Genomic DNA, 24,535 nt, shown 5'->3' with positions numbered 1-24,535 from the left:
GGGGTCTTTTGTTTCCACCGTTGTGCGCGGCAGTATGCGGTTGAGCAGCCGATTCGCTTTTTCAACCAGCGCGAGCTGATCTCATTTCCCTACAGTGGTGGGTACATACCACAAGGTACCTCGTGACATGCCCTGTGCCGGTGTGTCATTTACCCGAGTAAAAAAGGGCACCGATGTCGTGACGACCATGCCGCGCAACAAAACCATCACGTGACGCTCGAGTCTGCATAGTATGGCAGATGGCCAAGAATCAAACGTCATTTGCATTCCGTACAGATCGATGAAAGGAAAACTTCTGGCAAAGTGCCATACACCGTTGGATTTCCCTTAGTAGCCGAATGTTTGTAAACAAAGCTAACGAACACCAGTTTCACCTGTACGGTGTAAGTGTTTCGTCAACCTCGATCGAAAGGTTTCCTCTTGGAGAAAAAAAAGGAGAGAGAAAATAAACAAAAGCCGCTGTCATCATATGTCAGTGCCAATCGATGGAATGTTGCAAGTCAGAGCGCGCCATCATGTTAAAAAAAGGCGAGGCCGCACAACTTGTACGGTAGCCTCTCGACTCGACCACGCTGTTTGACCAACAATAATTAATTTTGTCAAGAATCCAGCATCCAGCCAAGTGACAAGGTTTTAATGCCAAGCAAAATATGGTACCTATGGTTGGATTTTAGCCCTCGACAACTTAAATTGTTGTAATATAGGCCTAACAAAAGCCACGTGGGTACTTGCACTTTTTACTTCCTCAATAACGTATTAAACCTGTACCGTAGCCGATAGCCTAGCCAGATTGTATAATATAATATTCTCGCCCTTGATCAAGTTGTCTCATTGCGATACCGTGACGTCGTTCCCGTCTGACCTCTATTATCCGTGGCGAGGCGAGAGAGGGATACAGAATGTCATGATATGACACGTACGTGTGTGTGTGTGTGTGTGTGTGTGTGTGTGTGTAGGCTTGGGTGAGTCTTAATCGTGAAGGTAGAAATGAATCTTGCTTCTACCGCCATAGTCGTATAAGACAAATGTGATCAAGTTGTGCAAATCTGAAATATTTTTAACGACAAAACAGGGATCTACAGCATGGATGTCCGTGTGCTACATCCATGATAGAGCGGTCTGCATGCCCCAGAGTCAACTCAATTGCCAGTCATATGCCCTTTCCTTCACCATCTAACTATTTCGCGGTTCATGAAAAGTTCACACTGTCGGTGCCCTCTCCACACGATACACTATCTGTCTGGGCACAGTTTTATGCCTCTCGCTCTCTATGTACTTTCCTCCGTAATAAACTACAGACTTCTCAAAAAATAGGTGCATCAATAGGAGCCAGCCTAATGTAAGACATACACGACTTTCCACGGACGGAAAACTGCAAGGATGAGAATAGCAATTTCAGTGCAGAATTGAGTGAAAATATTCTCCTTCGCCTAATTACTTTCAGAAACACTGTTTTGCCACTTAATCAGGTCTTGTGTTCGTCCTTTTCCCGCCTTCACTTTCCTTCCTTTTAGTTTATGCTATCATCAATAGAACATTTAGATGTCACATGCCCCGCGCGCGTAACTTTCACTCGCCCATGACCTTGACCGCGCAAAATCGAGATCAAAATTCCAAATTCACATTAACCAAACCCATGCGTTACTAGTATGATCCTGGTATGGTCGCACAAAATGCCCATCGTGCAGTGGACAAAATCGTAATAGGCATATACCCTATTGAGTACATTTAACACGTGTCGTTTACATTTTTCAAGGTTAAATATCTGGCGCTCGTGTGCTATTTTCTGGCCCGAAATGATTCTCTCGCGTGTTTGGTCTGGACAGCCTGATTATGTTCACAGGCTATTTATATGGATAAGGGGCTTCTTGACCCAATGTCCCAACACATAAAATATGGACGTTCTAAAGCGCCATGAGCCCAAAGTGGAATGCTTTATCACAACCTCGTGATGGTGGTGACGTGGGACCGTCAAAAGGGACGTTGCAGCATGCGTATCGCTAACTGTATATTTGTGAGCATGGTTGCACCATTTAGACTGCCTCTTATGAAGCATGGCAAACACCACCCAAGACTACGTCCACGTACTTATATACGGCGGGGAGGGGGGGGGGCATGTCACTGTTATAAGGTCGAACATCACTCAGTTGACGAAAAATGCACACACTATCTGTCATACTGTTTCTGGGCCATATTCACAAATTCGACTCGGAATGTTTTATAGTGTCATACTGTTTCTCGGCCATTTCACATATTCGACTCGAAAAGTTTTGGGCCCACTATACTACTGGGGTAAAAATCATGGAATCACACACGACCAGAGAATCTCTTTATAACACAAATAGTCTTTTAATATTATTAAATATGTAACCCAATACATAATAGAATGGACACACAACGGAATTTCCAAATGATATTTTGCGCAAAAGGCAGAGGCCGAGTCGTTCTAACTCTACAACCTTTCAATGTCTGCACGCAAAATTGACACACACACACTCGCACTTCCCTCTCATACTATTTTTTTTTTCAAATTTCTGTGTAGTTTACAATTTGCTTTCAATCCTCCAAGCTTCTTACAATATTACAATACAGAAGGGTGTTTTTTGTTGTTGTACTATATGAAATATTGCTAGTGATCTCACATTCTATCGTTCGATCAATCTACCGTTGAAAAAAAAGTGACTACAGCTAGGCTGTCCTCGGTCTCCAACTTCTCCCTCTGAAGCAATTTTGTAACTTCTGTCGTTTCCCCGACAAAAATTACAGAAGAGCTACACTTCGTAGCATACACCATCAACAGAGTATATGACACGACGTCATTGGAGAAGTACAAGAAAAACCGTACTAATTTCGACAGTATTTCAGGGCCAATAAACCAGTGTCTTTTTAAGCGAAAGACTTTTTATTTTCCAATATCGAGGAAAATCATATATTTTGTTTGGTATTATCACGATTTCTTCTTCAAAAGCAGATGTTGTGTTATAAATAAATAGGACTGAAAAAACAAAAGTCCAAACATTTGAAAGAACATCTCATCAAATGTTCAGCCCTTTTGAGCTCACACAAAAGACACAGAAAGTGTCGTCTGCTTAAAGGTTTCATGTATGAAAAGCAATACACTAAAACACGAAGAACTTAGAGACAATGCCAGTTTCTGTACACAGCTGAAAGTAACGCCATTATAACTCATCATAAGATGTCATTGACGTCAACATTAAATTCTTGTTCAGATGAAAGTTTCGAAGTACTAATAGAGCTGAAAAAACAATAGTCAATTCTCTATCCGGGATACAATGTAAATTCCCTGAAATTTACATCCCCCTTCAAAGAGGGGGAGGGCAAAGCAATCTTGCTGGAACAAGTTCGTAGTTGCACAGAAATAGTCGTGGTATTTTTTTCATGTCAGTGCAAAATTTCTCTTAAATTCATCTCAAATAAAGATTGACAAAAACACTTCACGGCATTTACAATTCTTAATCAACAAGTGGCCACTGATAATATATTTTTTTAAATCTCATTTTGTTCAGCATCCCCGTCAACCACCCTGCACCATGTGAAAAGTATTTAGGTTGTCCCATTATTGTTCAAGGGGTGGTTGGGTGCACTGACAGAGGAAAAAAAAATCTGTTTACTTATCAACAGCACCAAACATTTTTTTTTCAATTCGTTTTCTGAAAAATTCATTTCTCCCCTTGTCCTAGATTTCTAACATCGACACAAAGATCAGAGGCAACATTATGTAAGATGCACTATAGACAGTCAACATGTCTATTTATACTTTATACACTGAAGAATAACAATGAAAGAAAAAAACTTAATTTTTTTCTATACATGTAACAAGTTTACAGCAGTTCTGGATCTTAAAACACACACTAATTGAGGTACGCTACTGCTATCAAAGCAGGAGCTGGATTTTGTAAAAATAATCTTGGAAATCCCCCCCCCCCCCCAATTCCAATCCCAATATCGGGCCCCTTTGAGCCCTAAGCAGTTTTGAATTTTCCAAATTTTCCTTATGGTTTTTAACCCTCAGAGAAAAATTTGGTTATGAACAAGCATAGTAACATTTCACTACAAGCAGGAAAATACTGAATGCTAACATGGTACAAATCAACATTACATAAAGCGTTCTTTCCCAAATCAAAAAAAAAAGCTCTTCGTAATCTGTCCAAGTACAATGTACCAACTGTAGCACTGTACGGCAAAACTTTTTTTTCTTTGTATCTGGCCTAAAACAATGTAAACTGAAATCAGCAGATTTGCGTTTGTAGGGTTGTTTCTCAGCAATTGTATATTTTCCCCCAATTTTGTTTTTACTATTTTTTGTAATAATCTTTGAAATTTTTGTTGGGAGTCTCTGGTGTGGGTGTGTGAGAGCACTCAAAGTACTAATTGTCACCCAATTCCCCACCCCCAACTGACTTCCATAAATAATTTTCTAGACACAACGAAGGAGCAATATAAAACCGACACACCTTACTCGCTATATGCACCATTTAACTATTATCTACAACATTAGAAATGAAGTGAGTTGTGGTTTTCTGTGTGTTCTTTTTTAGGTTTTTTCTCTTTTTTGCAGATTTTTATTATTTGCCAAACCTTCAGATCCTGGTACCAAGCCCCGGCAACACAAATATATAAATATTATCTAGGAGCTCTGGGAAAAAATTTTTTGAAGGTATTTACACTGAAAAGAGACAGACGCATCGAAGTTGAGACTCCCAATCAGATTAAAGCTCTCACACGCCCACAGCAGGGTACGTCCCGTTATTTCATTTTTTTTTAATAAACATAATGTCATATTTACAGAGTTCATGCTTAAAAAGCAAACAAATGTGATTACCTTTTTTTTTTTTAAATGAAAGGAATGCAAATTTCTCTTGCACCCTCCATCGTTTTTTAACTTAAACAGAGTTGTTCAGCCCCCTACGACAATAGTGTCCTTGTCAGTCTTCTTAGGAGGGGAAAGAACTTCTCCAAGACAAACCATCAAAAAATCGGCCAACTAACAAAGTCATTATGAAAGGTCTTTCGCTGTTCACTGGCCTACTCGATGACAGTTGTTTAAAGTATTCATAAATAATTTCGGTAATGCCCATCAAGCTCTCAAGGCATACAAGTATCCGGAGTGTTCTTAACTCCGTTCACAAATTCTTGATAGATTTTCTCTACCCCTACCGCTGGGGTGGCAGGTCAAAACATACCCTCCTACAACATCCCCTCCCCCATCCCTTTCCCAAACTGGAAAACTTGCTTTGGTCGGTCTCCAAGTTTTCGAATTTTACACATTCCATAATATGTGGCGAAACTGAACATAACACACTTCCTACGTCTCTAACACATCAAAACCAAGTAACATTTGGTTGAAGTCTCAGACAAATTCACATTGCTGCTAAAAAATGTACTCCGGTGTTTGTCAAATCAATTCACCAAACAGGAAAAAAAAATGGCATATTATATATATATATAACAATAGACACTCTTTGGTGCAGAAATAATATCTTTGAATTAATCAAAGGATGACATGATATTTACAAAGGCTGTTCTGACCTGCCACCCCAGGGTTTCCTCTCTTTTGCTTATAAAACAAAAATCTTTTAATTTTTTCAGAAAAAACGCAAACGTCTTCTCCTTTTGCTTCTTGTGTTAAACGTGTTCATCTGTGCTGACACCAGTGAGCTGCGTTGGAGAGCAGAAGAGAGAGAAAAAAAAGTGTAAATGGTTAGAATGTGTGGAATGCAGACTGTCCGTAGACGGCTACAAGATACAATTTCACCCCAACTCAGACAGGCAGAACATTGGAATGTTTCAGGAGTACAGAGATTGCAGACATTGTAGCAGTTTTAAGTCATGTCCGTCTCGTACATCCTTGGCAACTCGGCCCCCTTTTCCCACCGTCCAAAATCTCCCTCCCTTCAGATGATATTTTTAAACTTACCGGCGGATATGTCCTGCCAGGATTGTGTTGGTATTTTTCTAGACAAAACTGGTCTTCTGTGGTCTTTCTGTAAACTGGATTATCAAAGTTCATCGATCTTTTGCTTTTGTTGATGTAGTTCCTGTGAGGAGGCAAAATACAAATAAAATTCAGTTCATCAATGTGTCTTGACATTGCGAATAGATGACACTGATGATGGTGGATTGCGGGACACTTTTTCTTTTCTTTTTTTTCGTTTTCAAATAAATCAACAAAATTGGTTTATCATTTAAAAAGGTATGACAGTAACAAAGGAGGGAATGCGTAGACGAGGAAGTTAGCGTTTGAGAAAATCGTATTTACCTCCAACAGAAGAAGGCGATGACTGCTACAATCAGAACAATTACTAAAACTGCTCCGACGATGATACCAGCTAGCTTGCCAACTGCCATGCCTGAGTCAATGTATGAAGGACCCTTTTCAGAGGTTTCAGTAGTTGCATATGGAGCAATGGTGCTCTGGCCCTGACGATGGAGGTCGGGATGTGGGGTGACACCAGCAACGTCACACGTGTGGCCGTCGTCGAGAAGAGTGACTCCAGGAGGACACATGCACGAGTACTTGGCTGAGCGCACCGTGATCTGGGGGGCAGCCACACACAGGTGAGAGCATTTGCCGTTGTTGGTTCCACAGTGATTGATGCCTGTGCGAGTAAAAGAGGAATTTCCGCAAAATATTATATCTTGTCAGTTTCCACAGAATGAAATGAAGTGTAAAATTATCTACACTCATTCAAACTTGACCTTCTTCTGGAAAAAATACTAGAGTACATGAAGTGTGTTTTCCCAAAGACCCTGTCAGTATTAAAACGAACTGCTAAACGGCTAAAAAAGTCCAGTTGTCCAATTTTTGATGTAGACAGACAGACAGACAGACAGACACATTGACACACATATATTCAGACATCTGTATGGGGAAGCTGGCTTCCTACAGCAGAAAAGGACAAGAATACCAACTTACCACTTTGCTGCCTGACAGAATGATAGACATGGATGCCCATTGGAGAGTACAATTTTTCAGTAAGGGTGATGTGTCCGCCACCAGTGAATTTATTGGCTTTGTGTATCTGCTCTGTCTCCCAGTCGGTCCAGTACATATCATCTCCGAAGACCGTTATGGCAAATGGATGGGGGAGGGTGGATTCCGATGTGATTATGTTGACTCTGTCACTGCCATGGAGGTCACAGCTTCCCAGGAGATGTAGTTTAGCATCGGCCCAGAAGATGCGGCGTGTGACGTAGTCAATGGTGAGTCCGTTTGGCCACTGGATTTCAGTATCTACGAGAACACTGCGGTCCATTCCGTTCATGCCGGCTCTTTCAATCTTAGCCGGCTCTCCCAGTCGCTCCAGTACATGACCTGGTTGTTGGGAAAAAACATCAGTACATGAGCACTTGCACTTACAAGGATACGGTAGATTATATCTAGTTACACAATCACCGTTTTTGCCATACTGTACTGTGTGTGCCGCAAAAATTCATCTAGGGAAACGTATGCATCAGAATGGTAAATGACTGACTAGTGGCTTTTGAACAAACACACAACATACCCTTCAAGTGGGTCCACCACAATAGCTCTCGTTCATCAAGATTTTCATCGATGAGGATTGTTCGGCTGGTTACATTCCCAATGTCGTTGAGATGTGCTACTTCGATGACATTGGTCCCCGTGTCTGTCCAGTAGATATTCTCGTAGATCCAGTCCACTGCTATGCCGTCCGGTGTGTTAACATCGGTGTGCAGGATTACTTGAGGTTCGCCTTCGCCAGTCATGGGTATCCTGGAAAACAAAAATTGTCGGGGAAAATGCATCCAGTGAACAGAAGTTTAAAGACAATATTATCGTGCAAAAATTCAGAGAAGAGATATTGTTCATTAACTACGTAGAAAAGCAAGATTCTGTACAAAACATACCTGAGAATTTGTTCTGTGCCAACATCAGTCCAATAGAGAAGTCCTTTTTGGTAATGATAATCAAGTGCTACAGCAGAGCGTAGGTCTTTGACAATTTCTCTGTATTCATTCTGGGCAGGGTTTATCTCTCTGATGTCCATTCTGTTTGCAAAAAGCACAAGTGGGTCTTCTCCAATGGGTTTGCATCGCTTGTGGTCGCCGTCCAGCTCATAGTTTTCGATGCACGAGCACTTGAATCCGCCCTTTGTGTTCTCACATTTCTGGCTGCATGTGCCGGGGATGGCGCACTCGTCGATGTCCTGACAAGTTTTGCCATCGTCAAGAAGTTCGTAGCCCTCGTTACACGTGCAGTAGTGTCCAATTTTCAAATCGTGGCACAGCTGCGAACAGCCACCGTTGTTCTCCATGCATTCATCGACATCTGAAAAAAGTACACGATAGTCAGTTCACAGCATAAACGATGATATGCAGAACAGAAAAAAATTGTTAGGTTTATTGCTCCTTTCTGGCATTCACAGCAGGTCGTAAGTAAAGCACACCAAGTGCACATGAGATTCATCATCTCCTTCTCATACAAGCCTCTCTAATGTATAAAGAACATTTACAACAATTACAACAAAAATTTTTCTAGACTACACTTTATGCAAACAAGAGGTCATTCATCAAAAAAGGTCGACTCACTGCATTTGTCCTGCGGTGGTTCATCTGACCAGTCCCCACAGTCATCATGGAAATCACACAGCTTGTCAGCATCAATGCAGCGGCCGCTCATACAAAGGAACTTGTCGTCTCCATCGCAAGGCACCGGCGTCGTGGTGCACTCCCATTCATCGGAGCCATCCTTGCAGTCCCGATCGCCGTTGCACTGAAGAATTCCCATGATGCAGTCGCCAGAGTCACAGGTGAACTGATCCTCATCACACGTCTGTCTGGTTGCTGTGTGGAGGAAAGGATTTAAGAGTGTTACTACATGGTGACAGAGGCTTCAATCTGTCACACTGCATAAAATTCCCACCATCCCTCCCCCAAATTTTTCAATCAAAGTGTTTCTTTAGCAATTGCCGTGGCTTCAGCTAATTTTGTGTCTGTTGCTATGATCTGCTGCGACAGAATACACGAGATAAATACTTACGACAGTTGATTTCATCGGAACCGTCCGGGCAGTCAATGTCACCGTCACAGTTCCATGAAATGTGGATGCACTCTCTGTTGGAACAAGCGAACTCCCTCAAGGAGCATGGAGTTGGCGGCGAATCTGTGCCGCAAACTTCTATAGACTCGTCCGAGTGGTCCGCACAGTCAAAGTCACTGTCGCACAGCCACCTGTTGGGTATGCAGTAGCTGCCGTTGCACATGAATTCTGAGGCATCGCAAGTAGGCACTGGGCAGTCAACTTCATCAGACTCGTCACCACAGTCATCGTCATGATCGCAAACCCAGCGAGCCGAGATGCACTTGCCGTTGTTGCACGAAAACTCGTCAGCCTTGCACGTTACTTCACCTGAAAAGGGACATGGGAGTGGTCACTGATACAAAGTTTTGGCTTTGAGCTATTAAAGAGGCCAAAAATATGTCTGGCAACTGCAAGATGGAAAGAAAATAGCAACAGTAAAAACAGTTGACATGTACAGCACTTGCAATAGGTTATAAACAATACTTACTGCAGCCACGTTCGTCCGCTTCGTTATCACAATCGTTTTCTCTGTCACACCTCCATGTTGCTGGGATACAGATCGCACCTTCTCCACAACTGAAATGGTCAGCTCCACATGTTCGGTCACCTGTAAAACAGAAGAAAAGAATTTTTACGTCAAAATTTCCCATTGCAACAGCCATGCGGTGAAACTGCGAGAGAAACTTGTACCTGAAACCTGACCAGCAGGGGGGACCAACATACAGAATCTGGTAGAAGGGCAGAGTGACTTTGGGATTTTCAGAAATTTATGATACATTTACCAGGTAAAGCGTTACCAATCCTGTGCTTTCATAACCTCTGACACCGAAAAAAATGTCACCAAAAGTGCAGCCTGAGCTTTCCGTCCTTGACATGTTTGCCCTACACCTACCAGACTAAACAACCATCCAGTTCCTAAATCCTGTACGCCTCATTAAGAAGTCCCAATTCTCTACCCATGACTGACCTAAGTCACCTTCACGGGGAAAAAGTAGAAGAGCCCCTACAAACATTACCCAACAACACTCCTGGGTGGTTTTCTAAAGTTACACTCTGTTTGTTAGACTTTGATGGAGTAGTCTACAAGCACAGGAACAAAATGTACTGACCTTTTGAGTGCTGTAATTTTTCCCATCAAAATTTTACTGCCACATTTTACCAATCTTTTATGAATTTTTCTGAATTTTTTTGATAATTTTGGACCAAATGGACATCATATTTTACTGGCTACAGTTTTTTAACAAAATTTTGGCAAAAATCTGAGAAAAATTGACTGGTGGTATATTTTTTTAAGGTTGAGAAAATTGACGTTGGCGCTCAAAGGGTTAATTCCATCATGTTTGCCGATAGGGCTTTGTGTTATATTTGTGGCTGTGTTCAGACAAAATCAGTTAAGCCTGACCCTCTAGATTTTACGGTACAGAATGACTCAGCATGAGGCCAAATGTGTCATCTGCCCAAAACACTGCTGTACCAAAATAGATTGAATAGTGTACACCAAGGATACCAAATTTGGCTTTACCACAGCTGTTACCTAATAAGATACAGCCAAACAGTTAAGGTTTTATTTACTATTGTCAACCACATTTAGTATTCATCTGAAAAAAACTTCAAACAAAAAAATTCACAAATGTTTAAGACACTTGTGACTGGAATTTTACTGTACATTTACCCCATGATAAAAATTGGACATAATTTCAGTTTTTGCTTTATGTGAACAGGAAGTATCTCTTGAATGCACCTTTTCTTCGAAGAAAAGAAACTTCCATTTGAATAGATTGTGTAACACAGCCAATCTGTCTGCATTTATGGGCCGCAAAAAATGAATAGCTTGGTGAAATTTGCTCCCCGGGGAGAACAAGGTGTCACTGTGTGACCATATTGGCCTTATCAATCACCACGTGGACATAATGAGTGACCCATCAATGATCATGCCTACCAATGTACACACCGCTAACCTGAACAAAAGTGCCCTTTGATAGAAATAATGCGGTGCTCCACTGCAGCGCTAGGGCTTCAAAATGGCGGCTACCTGACCCTGTCTTAAATATTAACTCTGCAGGGAGGGAAGGAGGAATAAACTGAAGATTGAGAAAAAAATTGCATTCACATTATTTTTTTGGTCTTTATCTACATGTATAACAGAGATTATGTACACAAGTGAGAACTATGTGGTCCTTATCCTAACCACTGCACTGTTTGATGAATATTTGGTTGGAACTCAGCCTTTTCACGGCTTACAACGTCTCTTTGATCGAAAAAAGGAACCACATTAAACAACGCAGATCACAATTTTTGCTTTTCATGAAAAAAGGCAGCAGGGGAAGAAAGGGGATGGTGACAATATTACATAGTAGAGTTTGGATGGCATGGTCACTGAAGTCTGGGGCAGGAATCCCTCAGACCGTGAGAATTGTGTTAACCCTTCAACGCTGTGCTTTGCATAGGAATGTCCTGGGACAATAAGCTCTCTTGATAAAGAAAGTGAGGCCTCTGCCTCTATACACACATGTAGTGGGCGGAATTTGCCTAACACAATGCCAGCATTTTGGCAGCAATTCTATGGGCCCCCTTCACAATTTCCAAATGTGTACACTGAGTGCAATGGCCTCAAAACATGTTTCATATAACATATGAATCTCCAAATCCCTCCCAATTCAAATGTATAAAAGGCAATAAAACTTGCCTTTTTTTACCTCATCGGTATGTCTGCCAGATCTCTGAATTTGTGACACTGAAATCGTCAGAGGAAATGGCAGTTTCTCATCTCAACTGTTTACCTGGGTCTCTACTATTTGAAATACTACGGGCTATTTTAATAAATTGTTACATGGCAGATAATTGCCTGTGGCAAAGATTCACTAAACACTGTCGACTGGGGAGAACACTTTATCGGATCCTTTTGCCTGATTTATCTTGGGAACCAAAGACCTTAAATCTCTCACCCTACACCCTACCTTCAGCTCACGTAAAAACTAAATCACATTAATTTCAATAGTTCCAATGTGGTTACACAGTATCAGCTGGTGGTATTTTAAGAGGGCGATATGCCAGATGACGGATACGTGTGCCCGAGCAAAGCCGGTGACGCAAATATGTATTTAACAGAATTCCTGATGACATAAACTCCTCCCGCTTAATCCAACTATAAAATCTGTCAACCAAACTATGATAACTGTTAATAGCTGTTAGGTTTCTACGCAGGAAAAATTCCCCACTTGCAACTGAGTGTCAAAGTACATTGTATTTTTCTGAAAATACACATTTTGATTGCCAACTGTTTCCCTTGCGTAGTCATCTTTAATTATTTTTTTTTTTAAATGCTGTGGATAATGTATAACCTTTTCTAAAGAGATATTTTATGGAATGTGGGTGGGTCTGCCATGGAAGAAAAAAGGACAAGAAACATCATGGGATTTACACCAGTTAAACAACCATTTTTCAGTCAAGTCTGAACATCTTGATCCCCGCCCTCCCAAAATTGTAACATCTTTTATTCTCTTCCCTTGGCCAGTGCACTATTCCCATGATGAATAATTCATATTCATATTGATATTCATGAGCCACAACGCTGGTTAATTGGTCGAGCAGGTGATGTAACTGGTATCACACCACTTGTCAACATTGACAAGTTCAATGACCTCTTTTCAGCCAAAAGGTTGGTTTCAACATCCATGATGTCAACAACACACGCAAACCAAAACACTTTCTTCTCTGACCCAACACTATTGTTCAGCAATAAAGAAAAAGATAAGCATCCGGTTGTCCATCACTTTCACAAGAAGTGTGTGTAAATTTCCTGCTGAAGTGAACATGAAAAGGACAAAATTCACTCTCTCAGATATGGAACTGTTTACACAGAAACCGACAGCAATCTGTATCTACGAAACTTGCTTACACGCACGAGTTCGACTTATTTCATTGATTCCTCATTTTCAGTTTTGGATTCGTGGGGAACCATGTGGCCAAGTGTGATAACGGCTCACTTTCAACTCGGTAGCTCATAAAACCATAATTGAGCGATAAAGCAAAATTTGATCGCCCCGACACTTTTGATATCAAATCTGCCATCATGTGTCTATTTAATCACTCAGTCCCACAGCTCCGTACCAGAAATCTTACACATCTGTCCACATATTTTTATACTTATATGTTCTCAGGTGTAATGCATGAAAAGTATGTCCATTGTATGCGTTTATCTACATTTTTCACTTTATTTCTCAATGAGCAAATCGTGCCATCTGCAGAAGTCACACTCATCTCCATTCTCATCTCTCCCTGTGCATGAACAATAACGATGAGATACTCACGGCAAAGGGTTTCGTCTTCATCGGATCCATCTTCACAGTCTGGGTCACCGTCACACATCCACCTGCTGGGAATGCACTTGTTGTTGTTGCATTTGAATTCCGTCTGGCTGCATGTTCTCCTCGCTGTTGGGGGGATCAAAACAGCAATAGATTTAATGTTAACCGAAGTGTTGTCCCCTCAGCAACCATGCCATCACTTGGCAGCAGGCAACAAAATTCACAATTTGAGTGTCTCAGCGATACCTTCCACGGCACAACAGATGTCATTTTTGTCACTAATATTTAAAACTTTTGTGTTGTTTAACTTGGAAACGGACATTTCCAGTCTATCATCCCCCCCCCCCCCACCTGACCACCACATTCGTACGCCATCCCTCGCAGAGAGACAAAAGGCTGAACCAGACATATACACCAAAACTAAAATGATCTATTCTTTTCATCTTTTAAAATTTGCTTTAAGTTTTTACGTTGATTAGCTAGACATTTGCAAAGTTTTGTTATTTACATCGTTCATCCACAGCATTTGAGTGAGAAAATAATCAAATAAAACCCCTCCAAGCCTCCTGTATAGGTTGATTTTTTCATTAATCACCTTCTCACATTTGCCGGTGCATCACTTTTCAGCATGGCATTGTGATTGAGCTAATCCCACGGACTAGCAAAATCAATAATCTTATTGAGTAAGAATTCTAGGAAACTGTCCTTTGGGTCTTTGTGCAGCAAAAAGACACAACCGTCCCAAAAAAAAGCCCTTGGCGCGAGCGAATACGATGACCAGATCAGTGAAATTTGAAATCAGCATGGATGGTGTGAAACAACTTGCAGTTCAGATACAGGTCATGCTAGGCTATTTATGCAAAGCATCGGCATCTAAACATCAGGCCACTTTACAAATATGACAAGCGGACACCTCCCATTGGATCACGCCATTCTGCAATGTGTGCTGTGACAAGAAAACATCAAACACAACCTGTCAACTTTTAAACAGTAACACTTTGACAGGAACACACGAGTTGGATCACCCCACTTTCAGCGACCCTGGGTAGACAAAATTTGAGTCACTTTTATAAATGTTCTCCCTTCTATTATTTCACTCGGCAGAGAGAAAGTCTATTTGGCATGTTGCCAAACTACCGACTTTTCCACTGGAAATGTGCCCACACCTCTAAAATCATGGAGGGAAATTTTCCTTTTTTCCTTACCTCCATTCCTAAATGCCAGTTGGTACCTAAATCAAGCATATACTTTGGGATAGCTGTTAACCCAACATTTTTTTTGTTTTTATCAGTCATTCTTATTTTCATATTTAATGGCATCGTACGATATTTAGTTTGTTTACCGACTAACATTAAATCAAACATTGATCCGTTCAAGGGCTGTATGCTCTGAGTCACCTTTGGGTCAAATGTTACAATCTTGCCATAAAAATTGTACAACTATGGCAGACAGTCGACTAAAAAAATGGATTGTTTTTTAAATATTATAAATTATACACTAAGACACCTATGATTGACTGACAGGTGACAGACAAGCTAATGCTTCATGAATTTCTTAATATCTCGCAAGGATTTGTTGACAGCTAGCAGGCCATAAAACAACACTAAAATATTCCTTATCTTTGGTGTTATCAGTTTGCATTTTTAATTTTTCACTTTTTATCCTTGAGAGACAGCTAATGATAAAACGTCCCCCTTCTCATTAGGATGGCCTGATGGCCAAACAGCCAATCAGAACAATTTCACCAGTTCCTTGCGCGCTGCTGTGAAACCTTCAGCTCTATTTTGAGGCTTTTCCATATGCCTATACATTACCATACAAATTTGATATCTGAGATGGGTCACCATTCACATTCAACATATTAGCCCTGTTCAAGTCTGTCAAAAGGCCACTTGTCACACAAGTTTGTCAGAGAATGAAGACAGTACCACACGCATGAAGCCTCAGCAAACTGTCCACTCTTCACACATCACTATTGCCTGTAAACGTGCTTGAAGAGCTTCACCAACTAGCTTGTTTGCCCTGTCCATTTTGTTTGTCCATTTTGCTATGCACCGCAGAAACGCCTCGTTTTGCTATTACAATGACTCATATAAACTTCAAATGCTTTTACAATTAGCGAAGAGTGGAGAGTGTGAGCGACCGAAGCCACTGATTCATATTGGAAAGACGCACAGCAGTGAGCTCTGTTAGACTGCGGCTATTAACTCCACTTCCAGTGTTTGTGGCTGAAACTTGACAAACACGAGGAAGGCTGCCGTAACTGAACTAGATTGAACAATAGTTACCGTGGACATCAAGTCAAGAAATTGACCGAAAATTTGCAAGACAACAAAGGCTGGCTTGCCCTCACGAAACAAATGAAGTGCAACATATAATCACAGTAATTTACACCATTCACGCTGCATAAGAAAACAGGCCCCAGTAAATACAGCACACATCTGGCCTGCCTACCTACACTGGGATAACACTAGTCAGCAATATGGCAATTGCAAAGACACCGATGGAAACTGCTTGGTGGTTCATTTACAGCATGAAAATAATAACACTTGCATGTGTTTTTTTTCTTAAATATCGATTGAGACGAAAACTCAGAGCATTTACAACTACTGAATGAGCACGCAATCAATTTAAAAAAACTTGAAAGCATGGCTGAAAAGTCGATTTATGGCTATTAATAACATCACAAATATGACATACACAGCCCAGATTTCACCAAAATAACATTTTAGATGCCCTAGTTTTTAGCTGAGAACATTATTTTGTCACTATTTGGCGAGACATGTGGTCTATTTCTCAGCTGCAAGAGACACATCGTACTTTTCTTGTTAGAGCTATTTGAAATTCAATGGACAACCTGATACATGTATTTTGATCTTCAGGTCTCTCCTCACTGGCATCTTGTCAACTATTTCACTGGCTATATTTAATATGCCATAAATTTCCTAAATTCAAATGCTACTCTTTCTGTTAGTTATTTTTTCTGAGTCAGAAGAGATGTGGAAATTAAAAATTTTCAAGTGCGATCGTTTGTTTTCAATCTCATGGTCATTTCTGTTGATCACTGCGAACCAAAAGGAAATGTCAGGTCACCCTTCCAGGAAAAAAAAAAAATGAATAGACTTATGAAACCAAATCTGTTTACTTTCAGGAAAGGGTACGGAAGGAAAGATATTCCCACGGTCTTATGAATGACTTGTGGCACAGACTTAGCTACCAGCAGGAAAGCAAGTCATGGGAAAGTCCCAAGTCAACTACCGGTATATCAGTGCCTCAATGTAAGATGTGTAAAAATAAAAGGAAAAGTTGATTCTACTTGCATAAACCTGTCACTAAAATTCACAGTCACTGTCACTCGGAGCAAAATCTACAAATTCATACAATTACTTTTGATGATGCGCCTGGGTGTATATCTCATGTAGAATCCCGTCACATACTGTACACATTAGGGATGCCAAAGGGCGACATTAACTCATCCTTGACACGGTCACCATGTTTCACCGACGTGTTCAAGTAATCGAGCAAAATGAGCTGTTTTCATTCAATCACTACTCTTGTCTGACACTGTCAGACCGCCAACTTGACCTAATATTCATGAAAACAGTCACGAGGGCCACACACTGTCCAAAACACTGGCAAGAGTTGCAGAAACCCAGGAAGTTGACCGTCGACATTTCAAGGACAAAGCACAGAGCAAAGTCGAGAGAGACACGTACTGCTGGGATAGGCTAAATAGAGGCCCCATTGTAAACTACTACTAATGCCAGTAATGGCGGATCTGAAACCTTTGTGTTTTAACACACCTCTACTGGACTTCGACAGCACTGCCATTATGAGGCATACCACGAATGTGAATTTTGACATGTTCGCACGCATGGATGTACACTTCAGCATATCCTGAAACTGAAGACAGTATCAAACCCAGCCAGTAGCGGGAAAATTCCATGCAGATCCAGGCTGTATGTGGTCAGAGCTCTCTTCCTACCTAAGTGGAATTCTGGGTTCAAAGTTCACAGTCTTACTGGAGGAAAGAAATTTTCAACATGCTCACAAAGAAAGAAACCAGATAGCCCTCGCCCAAAGTACCAGAGAATAGAGCAGAGCTTCAAGTTTCCAAGCAAAATTTCAGTTCTGCATGGGAACAGCAAAGAGCACTACATGATAAAATGAAATAACTGAAGATAATCAAGGAACAGGATGTGGTTTCACTAATCCAAACAAATTAGTTAGCATAACAAAAGACTCCCGAGTTTGCATCAGCTTACAATTGTACAATTGCACACTGTACACAAAAAAATCCATGGTTTAGTTTTTTTCCAGCTCAGCTGGAAGACGCTTGTCCTTGACCAGGAAATATGCAGCCACACCTACTCATGTCTCTTGAAGAGACAACTTGGGATATACATAATAAATTACTCAATCCTTGGGCAAAATAAACAAGCTCCAAAATAATTCAAAAAATTTGCAGATTCTTCTGACAACCCTTTTCTTTCATCAAAAACACTGACACAGAATTCCTATGCAAGAAAAATGGATGCCATGTACATAAATATGGGGAGTCAACCCTCCTTCCTCTTGATAGGTTGAATTTCAGACTTGCCATGTTTCAAAATAAAATATCAAAACACATTGGAATCTTCATTGGGATCATGACCACTAGGCGAACACAAAGTACAAATCAAATTGTGCAAGACTTTCTGAGAACGTAAGCTTTGAATGAGGAGTATCTGGATCACACTTCACAAAATCCAAAAATAGTCATTCTGAATCACATGTCTAACATACCCTCACATTTAACAGGTTTGACAGTGAACTTCCACCCTATACCCTCTCCTCCAAAAGAAACCACATTAATTAATGTAGGCAGTGTGTTTGTTGTGATAAATTCTTTCAATTCTGCATGAATCAACAAACAAGTTCTCCGAACCTTAGCTTAACATTTTGGCTTCATATTTATGAATCTGACTATGTGTTTTTCAAAACTGAAGAAATTAGAAAACTTGTTCAAATCCTCACTATGACTGCTGACATCACCTTAAAAAAAAACTGTTGCTAAGACCACTCTGTAGCAAATTTCTCTAAACTAGTGGGACTTTATAGTCTCCTTGAGCATGCTTTGAGCGAGCAAAAATTTACCCTGACATCGAGACAAGACTGCTTGTTACAAAACAATGTTCTGCATTCCACGCATACAGGATTAACGTGTGTAGAAAGGGAAACCGGTGACTCATTTGGAAAGGAATTTATATTTTGATTGCCAAATTTGCATAACTGTGTTTGTAAACAATACCACAAAAACAAACTGACAAAATATCAAAGAATAATTAAGTAACACATAAATTTGAAACTAAATAAATGCATACATAATCGGCAACAGACTGCGCACTCCTTTTATTTATAATATCCTCAATATATAAATAACATAGACGTCAAAGGTTGCACCTTCATGACAACAGCTCAGATACCAATTTCTAACGTATCATAATTTTTTCAATACTGAACCCTCTTTTGCCATCTAAGAGTGAAAAATCAAGGAATATGCGAAAACATAAACATTTTGTAGCTAACTTGGCAGCGTGCCAAGAAGGTATGACACATCAGGTTTTGTGAGTATCTCGAGTATTATTCTCAACCACGAGCACATTTACAGCTGAAAACTTCCTCTATTGCGAACCCATTTTTCATGTCTTACAATTTCAAAAATGGAAAATTTACACCAAACACCGAATTGAATTCTCTGAGGTTTTATTATCAGTGTTCCGTCGCTGGGTGCCGTGCGGAGAAACTTCGACATCCGAATCTACCGTTTGTTTTCATTACGAACACGGGCGTAACCGGTACTGGCCATGCTTGCTCATGAATTAGTTATCAGTACAACACGGCTGCCATTCGTCAAGAATAATCATGTGTTGGCTGGTGCGTTTCGAAACCGCCAATGACATTACGTGAATCTGAGCGAGCGTTATCAATCATTCGTGACGTTAAAAATGTGGGTGTGTACAGTCTTGCGAGGTCAATCAACCAATCAAATTACACAGAAGGACTGACGTCAATGCAACATTTGTCAATCATGTTTAGTTATGGCTGCACAACCAAAACATTGCAGACTTGCCGCGTCACAACGTGACACCGGAGATAATAATTGACAAAGTACATTTTTGCCAGAAATTTAGAAAACAGAACAACTGTAAAAACTACAAAGACAAAAATGTGACCAATTCTATCACAGTACGTTGAGAAAAATTGTGTGGCCAAAAAAGTTTCAAAACCATTAAACACTTTCACCAACAGCAAATTTCGCCGGTTCATTAAAAATTCTGTGGGCAGTGTGGCTGTGCGTGTTCACTTGCCGACGCCACCGGGTCAACATGGCACACCAACCACTTTTAAATTCATGTAAATTATCAAAATGTAATGATCAATAAAAGAGCTTCGGGTCGATGATATCATTTTTCGACGAATGATGTTGGCCGGGGCCCTTCTCATATCCAATGTACCTTTATCGATCGAATCTCATTAAAATACTACATCGCGAGCCAGCTTGCTCTTCACACATATTTACAGGATTGTTGGTGTGGACCACTTTTTCACATTTTAGACGGCGACAAGCAGCCACAATATCAGACAATTAGTGAAATACATGACACCAGCCGGGCTAAAGTGTGTTGTTAAAATCAGACAAGTCACGAACACGCCCGGAAACAAAAATGCCAGCCGCTGCCGGCCGGCGTGGCCGAAAGGTATGGCCTGAAATTCCATTGACAACATGGATCCCCTGCCACACATTTTCAAAGGTACCGATTACATGTTCATAAATACAACGTGACAATACTTACGGCAATGTTCCTCGTCTGAATTATCCCGACAATCGTTATCGTCGTCGCAAATCCATGAGTGGGGAATACATCTGCCGTTGGCACAGGCGAAGAGGTTTGCCGCACATTCGTCACCTGAGGGAGATTGAGGAAGAAGACAATGGTTTATTTTGCCTGTTACAGAAATACTCTTCTTTTTTTTGTTGAAGTATTTGACAGGATTTCGCTGTTTGGAACCGCCACATGGCAACAAAGCCGGCCCTGTTATGAAGGCCAAGAAAAATGCCGGGTAATGAATATATATAGCCATAAAAACGTGCTACTACTTTACTATGCAAAAAAACACAAGCCGGGCCAGACAGGCCCAGACAGTTGCAATTTTCTCAAAAATTAATCGTTAAAACTTATGAAATCTTGCACGAGTGAGGGTTATGGTAAATTATCAAACCATACCGTTTGGTGAGATTGACTGTTTTACAAAATAATCGTCGAAATCGGTGTGCTGATTACATCGATCACTGTCTTTTCGACGACCAATGCAAACGACATGGCCGGCTAGCGTGAAACCACCCACAAGAGGGACTCTCACTTCTGCTTACCTTGTGCTTGAATTTGAGATATCCTCAAAATTGTCACTACCAAACACAAAAGTGCGATATAGTGTTGACTATGAGCCATATATGTCCTATTTCGTCCGGTAGCTGCTATATATCCAAGAAAATGTTCAAAAAATTCCTCTTTAGCGAGAGTTATGCCAGCTCTGTTGGTTCACGTATGCTTTCTGTTCAACTCCTCTGTTGTTATGCGTAAGCAAGGTTCGCGCCAAAGGTATTACTATGGAGAGCCTTGAAACCGTCACAAGCTGGAACAGCCCTAACGGTAAATAGTGCACGATGTAAATGTTCATGAAAATGTCATGTATTCCGTCATATTCTCACGAAACCCTATGTCTCTGAAAGAAAATTAAATAATCAAGTCAAACAACTGTGTATATCAGTATGTATGACATTTTTTACTTAAAGTGTTCATCAAAAGTGTACGCTTTCTACAAAGCCGGGAAAATTCATGGGGAGGGATGATAGTCATTGGAACGGTAGTAAACATACCCTTTTACACACCCACGGATGTGTTACAGCATATACCGGTCTTCAAAATCCCTGTATTGCGTGATTTGTTCTCTTTTGGACAAGTCTGAATGTTAGAAATATTATCAACACGTATTATGAGTTATTTGAGGTATTTTGTGTATCTTCTGAAAGGTAAAAAGCATTTTTAATCGAATATTTTCATTCATTTTCAGTCATGGGTGTTGTAGTAAAGTCGCGGATTGATATGACGCGCGTGACTAATTCTCTCCGCCCACGTAGATTTTGCGTAAAGCAAAACCTATTCCAGCTAATATTATATGTAATCCGTCGATTTTGACAGTGTTTGGAATACCAATAATTTTTTTTCGCTCTTCGAATTTTCGGGAAGGCAAAAGCAGTTAGTTTTTTATTTTCCGTGTCTGTAAATATTTCGATGTCATCACGGCCGCGCCGTACGCGTTGCGTTGTCAGAATCACACTCTTGAACTGGTGCCAAGAATGGAAGAATACAATTGTGTAACAAGGCTCATTGACTCGTGATGGAGGTCGTCCACATCTCATATTTATGACGTAGCAACAAACCAATCTAAAAAGGCGGGAAATTAATGCTTTAGACCGTTCTATACCGAAGCTGATATCAAAACCACGTGCTGCGAGGATTCGCTTTCAATGTGAATGTTCTTTTTTATGCCATACACATCAGTAAATTTTGGTTTGGTAAAGTAAAAGAGGCCAAACTTGTGTCGCGACAGATATCTTTTCTGGCAAGCTTATATCATGAAATGCGAAAAAATAACATGAAACAAACAAGACTGCACTTTATCTGAACGATTAGACCTAAGCACAGTTCCTTCATGTAAAAGTAAACATTACATTGACCGAACATTGGAATGAATAAAGTTCTGAGCCTGTCCTTATGTAGTTATCGTTTGGACCGGTCGGGACAAGAAATTCAAGACAAGAGATTTTATTTACACGCGAGGGCTCAAGCAATCAATAGGCCTACGTACACAATTATTTGTGGGCCAAGCGTCTGACGTGAATGCCCGACTTGATATTACAAGTGTAAACCTTAATCGCTAACTTCGGTTGATTACATTCGGTCGGATTGTTTTTAGGACAGCCCGATAAACTTCAATTACTGTAGACTTATCCAAATCCATCGTTTACCTGCTGGATATACTTAAATTCAAAAGTGGCTAAGTGAGATGATGCAATAACCTTGGATGATGCAATTTCTGATATAGACCTAAGAAATGTTGCCCACAGTTTTTATCTCCCTCTTTGCATATTACATTATTATTATTATTATTATTATTATTATTATTATTGTGGTGGTGGTGGTGGTGGTGGAAGTGGTGGTGTGGATAGTTCATTTTTGCATTAGTATTGCGAGTTCACGTTTCTTTTTGTAGGTTGCACGTGCAATATGAAAGTCTGTAGGCTAATGTCTTTCACCTTCCTCTTTCAGTTTTTAGCTTCTCTGTTTGAGGCAGTTCCGTGAAGTTTGGAGAAAAGCCAAGCGTTACCAGTGCAAAGAGCGTCGGTTTACACCGCCGGCACTGTCACTACCTGTGTAATACTATTGATACTATAGGTCATGGCCAACGTCTGTCTGGCTTTGAGTTTTGTGTAAACTGCCGTGAGAGAGCGAGCGTTATCACAACGTCACAGTGTTTGGGGTCATTTTCGTGTGTTGGGGGTCCCGTGGCGGGTTATTGCGGGTAATTCTATATTGGCGTATGCACACGGTGTGTCCACAACAAAACGACGAGTCTCGATACCTGTTTTTTCTGAACTCGGTACTTTAAAAATCATAATTACGAATAAATAAATATGAGACTTCAAATGTAGACCTACAGCAGTATGATCAAATCATGTGGTCGAAAGAAGGGACAATTAGGCCTACAGTGGCAAAAGATGGAAGAAACTACGTTCTTGTTGTGTCCCGTAGGCCTATCAAAATCCGACATTTCTTAATATTGGAACAAATGCAATATGCGCGCACCACGTGCTCAAGTGCTAACTTGCTGTATTCGTTACGAGCAGTCCAGTATTAAAACTTTTAAATAGCTTTCCGGTATATTTATTCCATAATCAAAACCGGTCGCTTGTTTTCATCCTACAGCATTTTGAAATACCCAGTACTTGGCTTGCAAATATGGACTGCATTTAGGGCCCAACTACAAATGTCACTGCCGTCCTCTGTTATTGTTGATAATTTTGTGTCCGTTCGGACATGCTGGGTAAAATACTGAGTATTTCTAACTTTGCTTACAGCTGGGAAACATTTTAAAAAGCTTAACAATATTTTAGTTCAAGTAATGAATTTCTCAATGGTACAAAATGTACACGGATAAATCAACATTCCACGATAGCTTGCCAAATTGCAGATAAAGATCAATTTAATAGGGCATCTTCATAGACAAAATACGAACCCTTCCACAATATGATGCGCCATGTAGGCGTATTGCGTGTCGGAGCGCGCAGGTCTTTTATTTAAATAAGCCCATATCAGACAGATTCCGTTCCATTTATACTGGCTTACATAGGTTAGTATGTCTAACGACCGAAAAAAAACAGAACTTTTGAAAAAGAAACCACAACTTCCTAAGATAAGAAGGAAGCGCTAAGCATTTGCTGACGTCACATAGGGGTACAGTAAACACTGACGCTTTTCGTAGACTGTGTCGTCACCCGACCGTTCGCCTACTCATATGTCTGCATATGCATGCAGCATGCTGGATGGCCTTCACGGAGGTACACACAGGGCCTTGTACCCAACTGACCTTCAGAATGGGCACAAAAAAGTTACCGATCCTCAAAACGTTGTCAAGTACCCGTATGTACACTTGATGATATCAACTAACGAATGAATAGCCTTATGAACAAGTCTTTGATATGTTTTAGTATAACTTTTACAGTTTTCGGCACTTTAAGCCTATAGTACCGTTGTAAATAAGTCCTGGTGAAAATATTTACTGTGCTCATATATTCGCGCATTACTTTCATTGGGTCGATATCAATATCATTTTAAGAAATTTTCTTAAGTGTTAAATGGCACTCTACTACACCATACTATACAAATGACGTGTCCGACACGTGTACATTTCGGTAGCAGGATATATGGATATGGCCTTTCTCAAACTGCGACCTGACACGTTGAACTATATATCCTGAAAGTCAAGCGGTCAGGGCTTTCTTTCTCTTCGGGTATCTCATTACCAGGGCCAGTCTGCCGCATATGTCATGTCAAGGAAT

The 24,535-nt window shown here is 40.6% G+C and overlaps 1 protein-coding gene across 1 annotated transcript; it reads right to left on the bottom strand.

Moving 5' to 3' along the window:
* Positions 1-4,592: 4,592 nt before the first annotated feature.
* LOC139138842 (very low-density lipoprotein receptor-like) lies at positions 4,593-21,204 on the bottom strand. The gene is made up of 12 exons (XM_070707395.1): positions 20,786-21,204; positions 20,208-20,321; positions 13,375-13,497; positions 9,552-9,671; positions 9,023-9,391; positions 8,572-8,826; positions 7,891-8,311; positions 7,527-7,756; positions 6,938-7,336; positions 6,281-6,620; positions 5,939-6,059; positions 4,593-5,679 (listed from the first exon to the last, which is right to left on the bottom strand). Exons 1-12 carry the CDS (start codon positions 20,862-20,864, stop codon positions 5,647-5,649), a joined length of 2,604 nt encoding a protein of 867 aa, XP_070563496.1. The 5' UTR covers positions 20,865-21,204; the 3' UTR covers positions 4,593-5,646.
* Positions 21,205-24,535: the final 3,331 nt, after the last annotated feature.

This window comes from Ptychodera flava, chromosome 8 (genome assembly GCF_041260155.1).
Source record: "Ptychodera flava strain L36383 chromosome 8, AS_Pfla_20210202, whole genome shotgun sequence".
NCBI lineage: Eukaryota > Metazoa > Hemichordata > Enteropneusta > Ptychoderidae > Ptychodera > Ptychodera flava.
Note: the sequence above shows the minus strand (reverse complement) of the source record. Positions and strands in the feature narration are given on the sequence as shown.

What these genes read in the sequence shown, in the direction of transcription:
- LOC139138842 (XM_070707395.1), bottom strand. Translation starts at nt 20,864, where the DNA reads ATGGCTCATAGTCAACACTATATCGCACTTTTGTGTTTGGTAGTGACA. An exon ending in TGAAGACGAAACCCTTTGCC is followed by an intron (nt 9,672 to 13,374) that starts GTGAGTATCTCA and finishes TCTGTTTTACAG; the next exon opens with GTGACCGAACATGTGGAGCT. An exon ending in GGCACAGAACAAATTCTCAG is followed by an intron (nt 7,757 to 7,890) that starts GTATGTTTTGTA and finishes TTTGTTTTCCAG; the next exon opens with GATACCCATGACTGGCGAAG.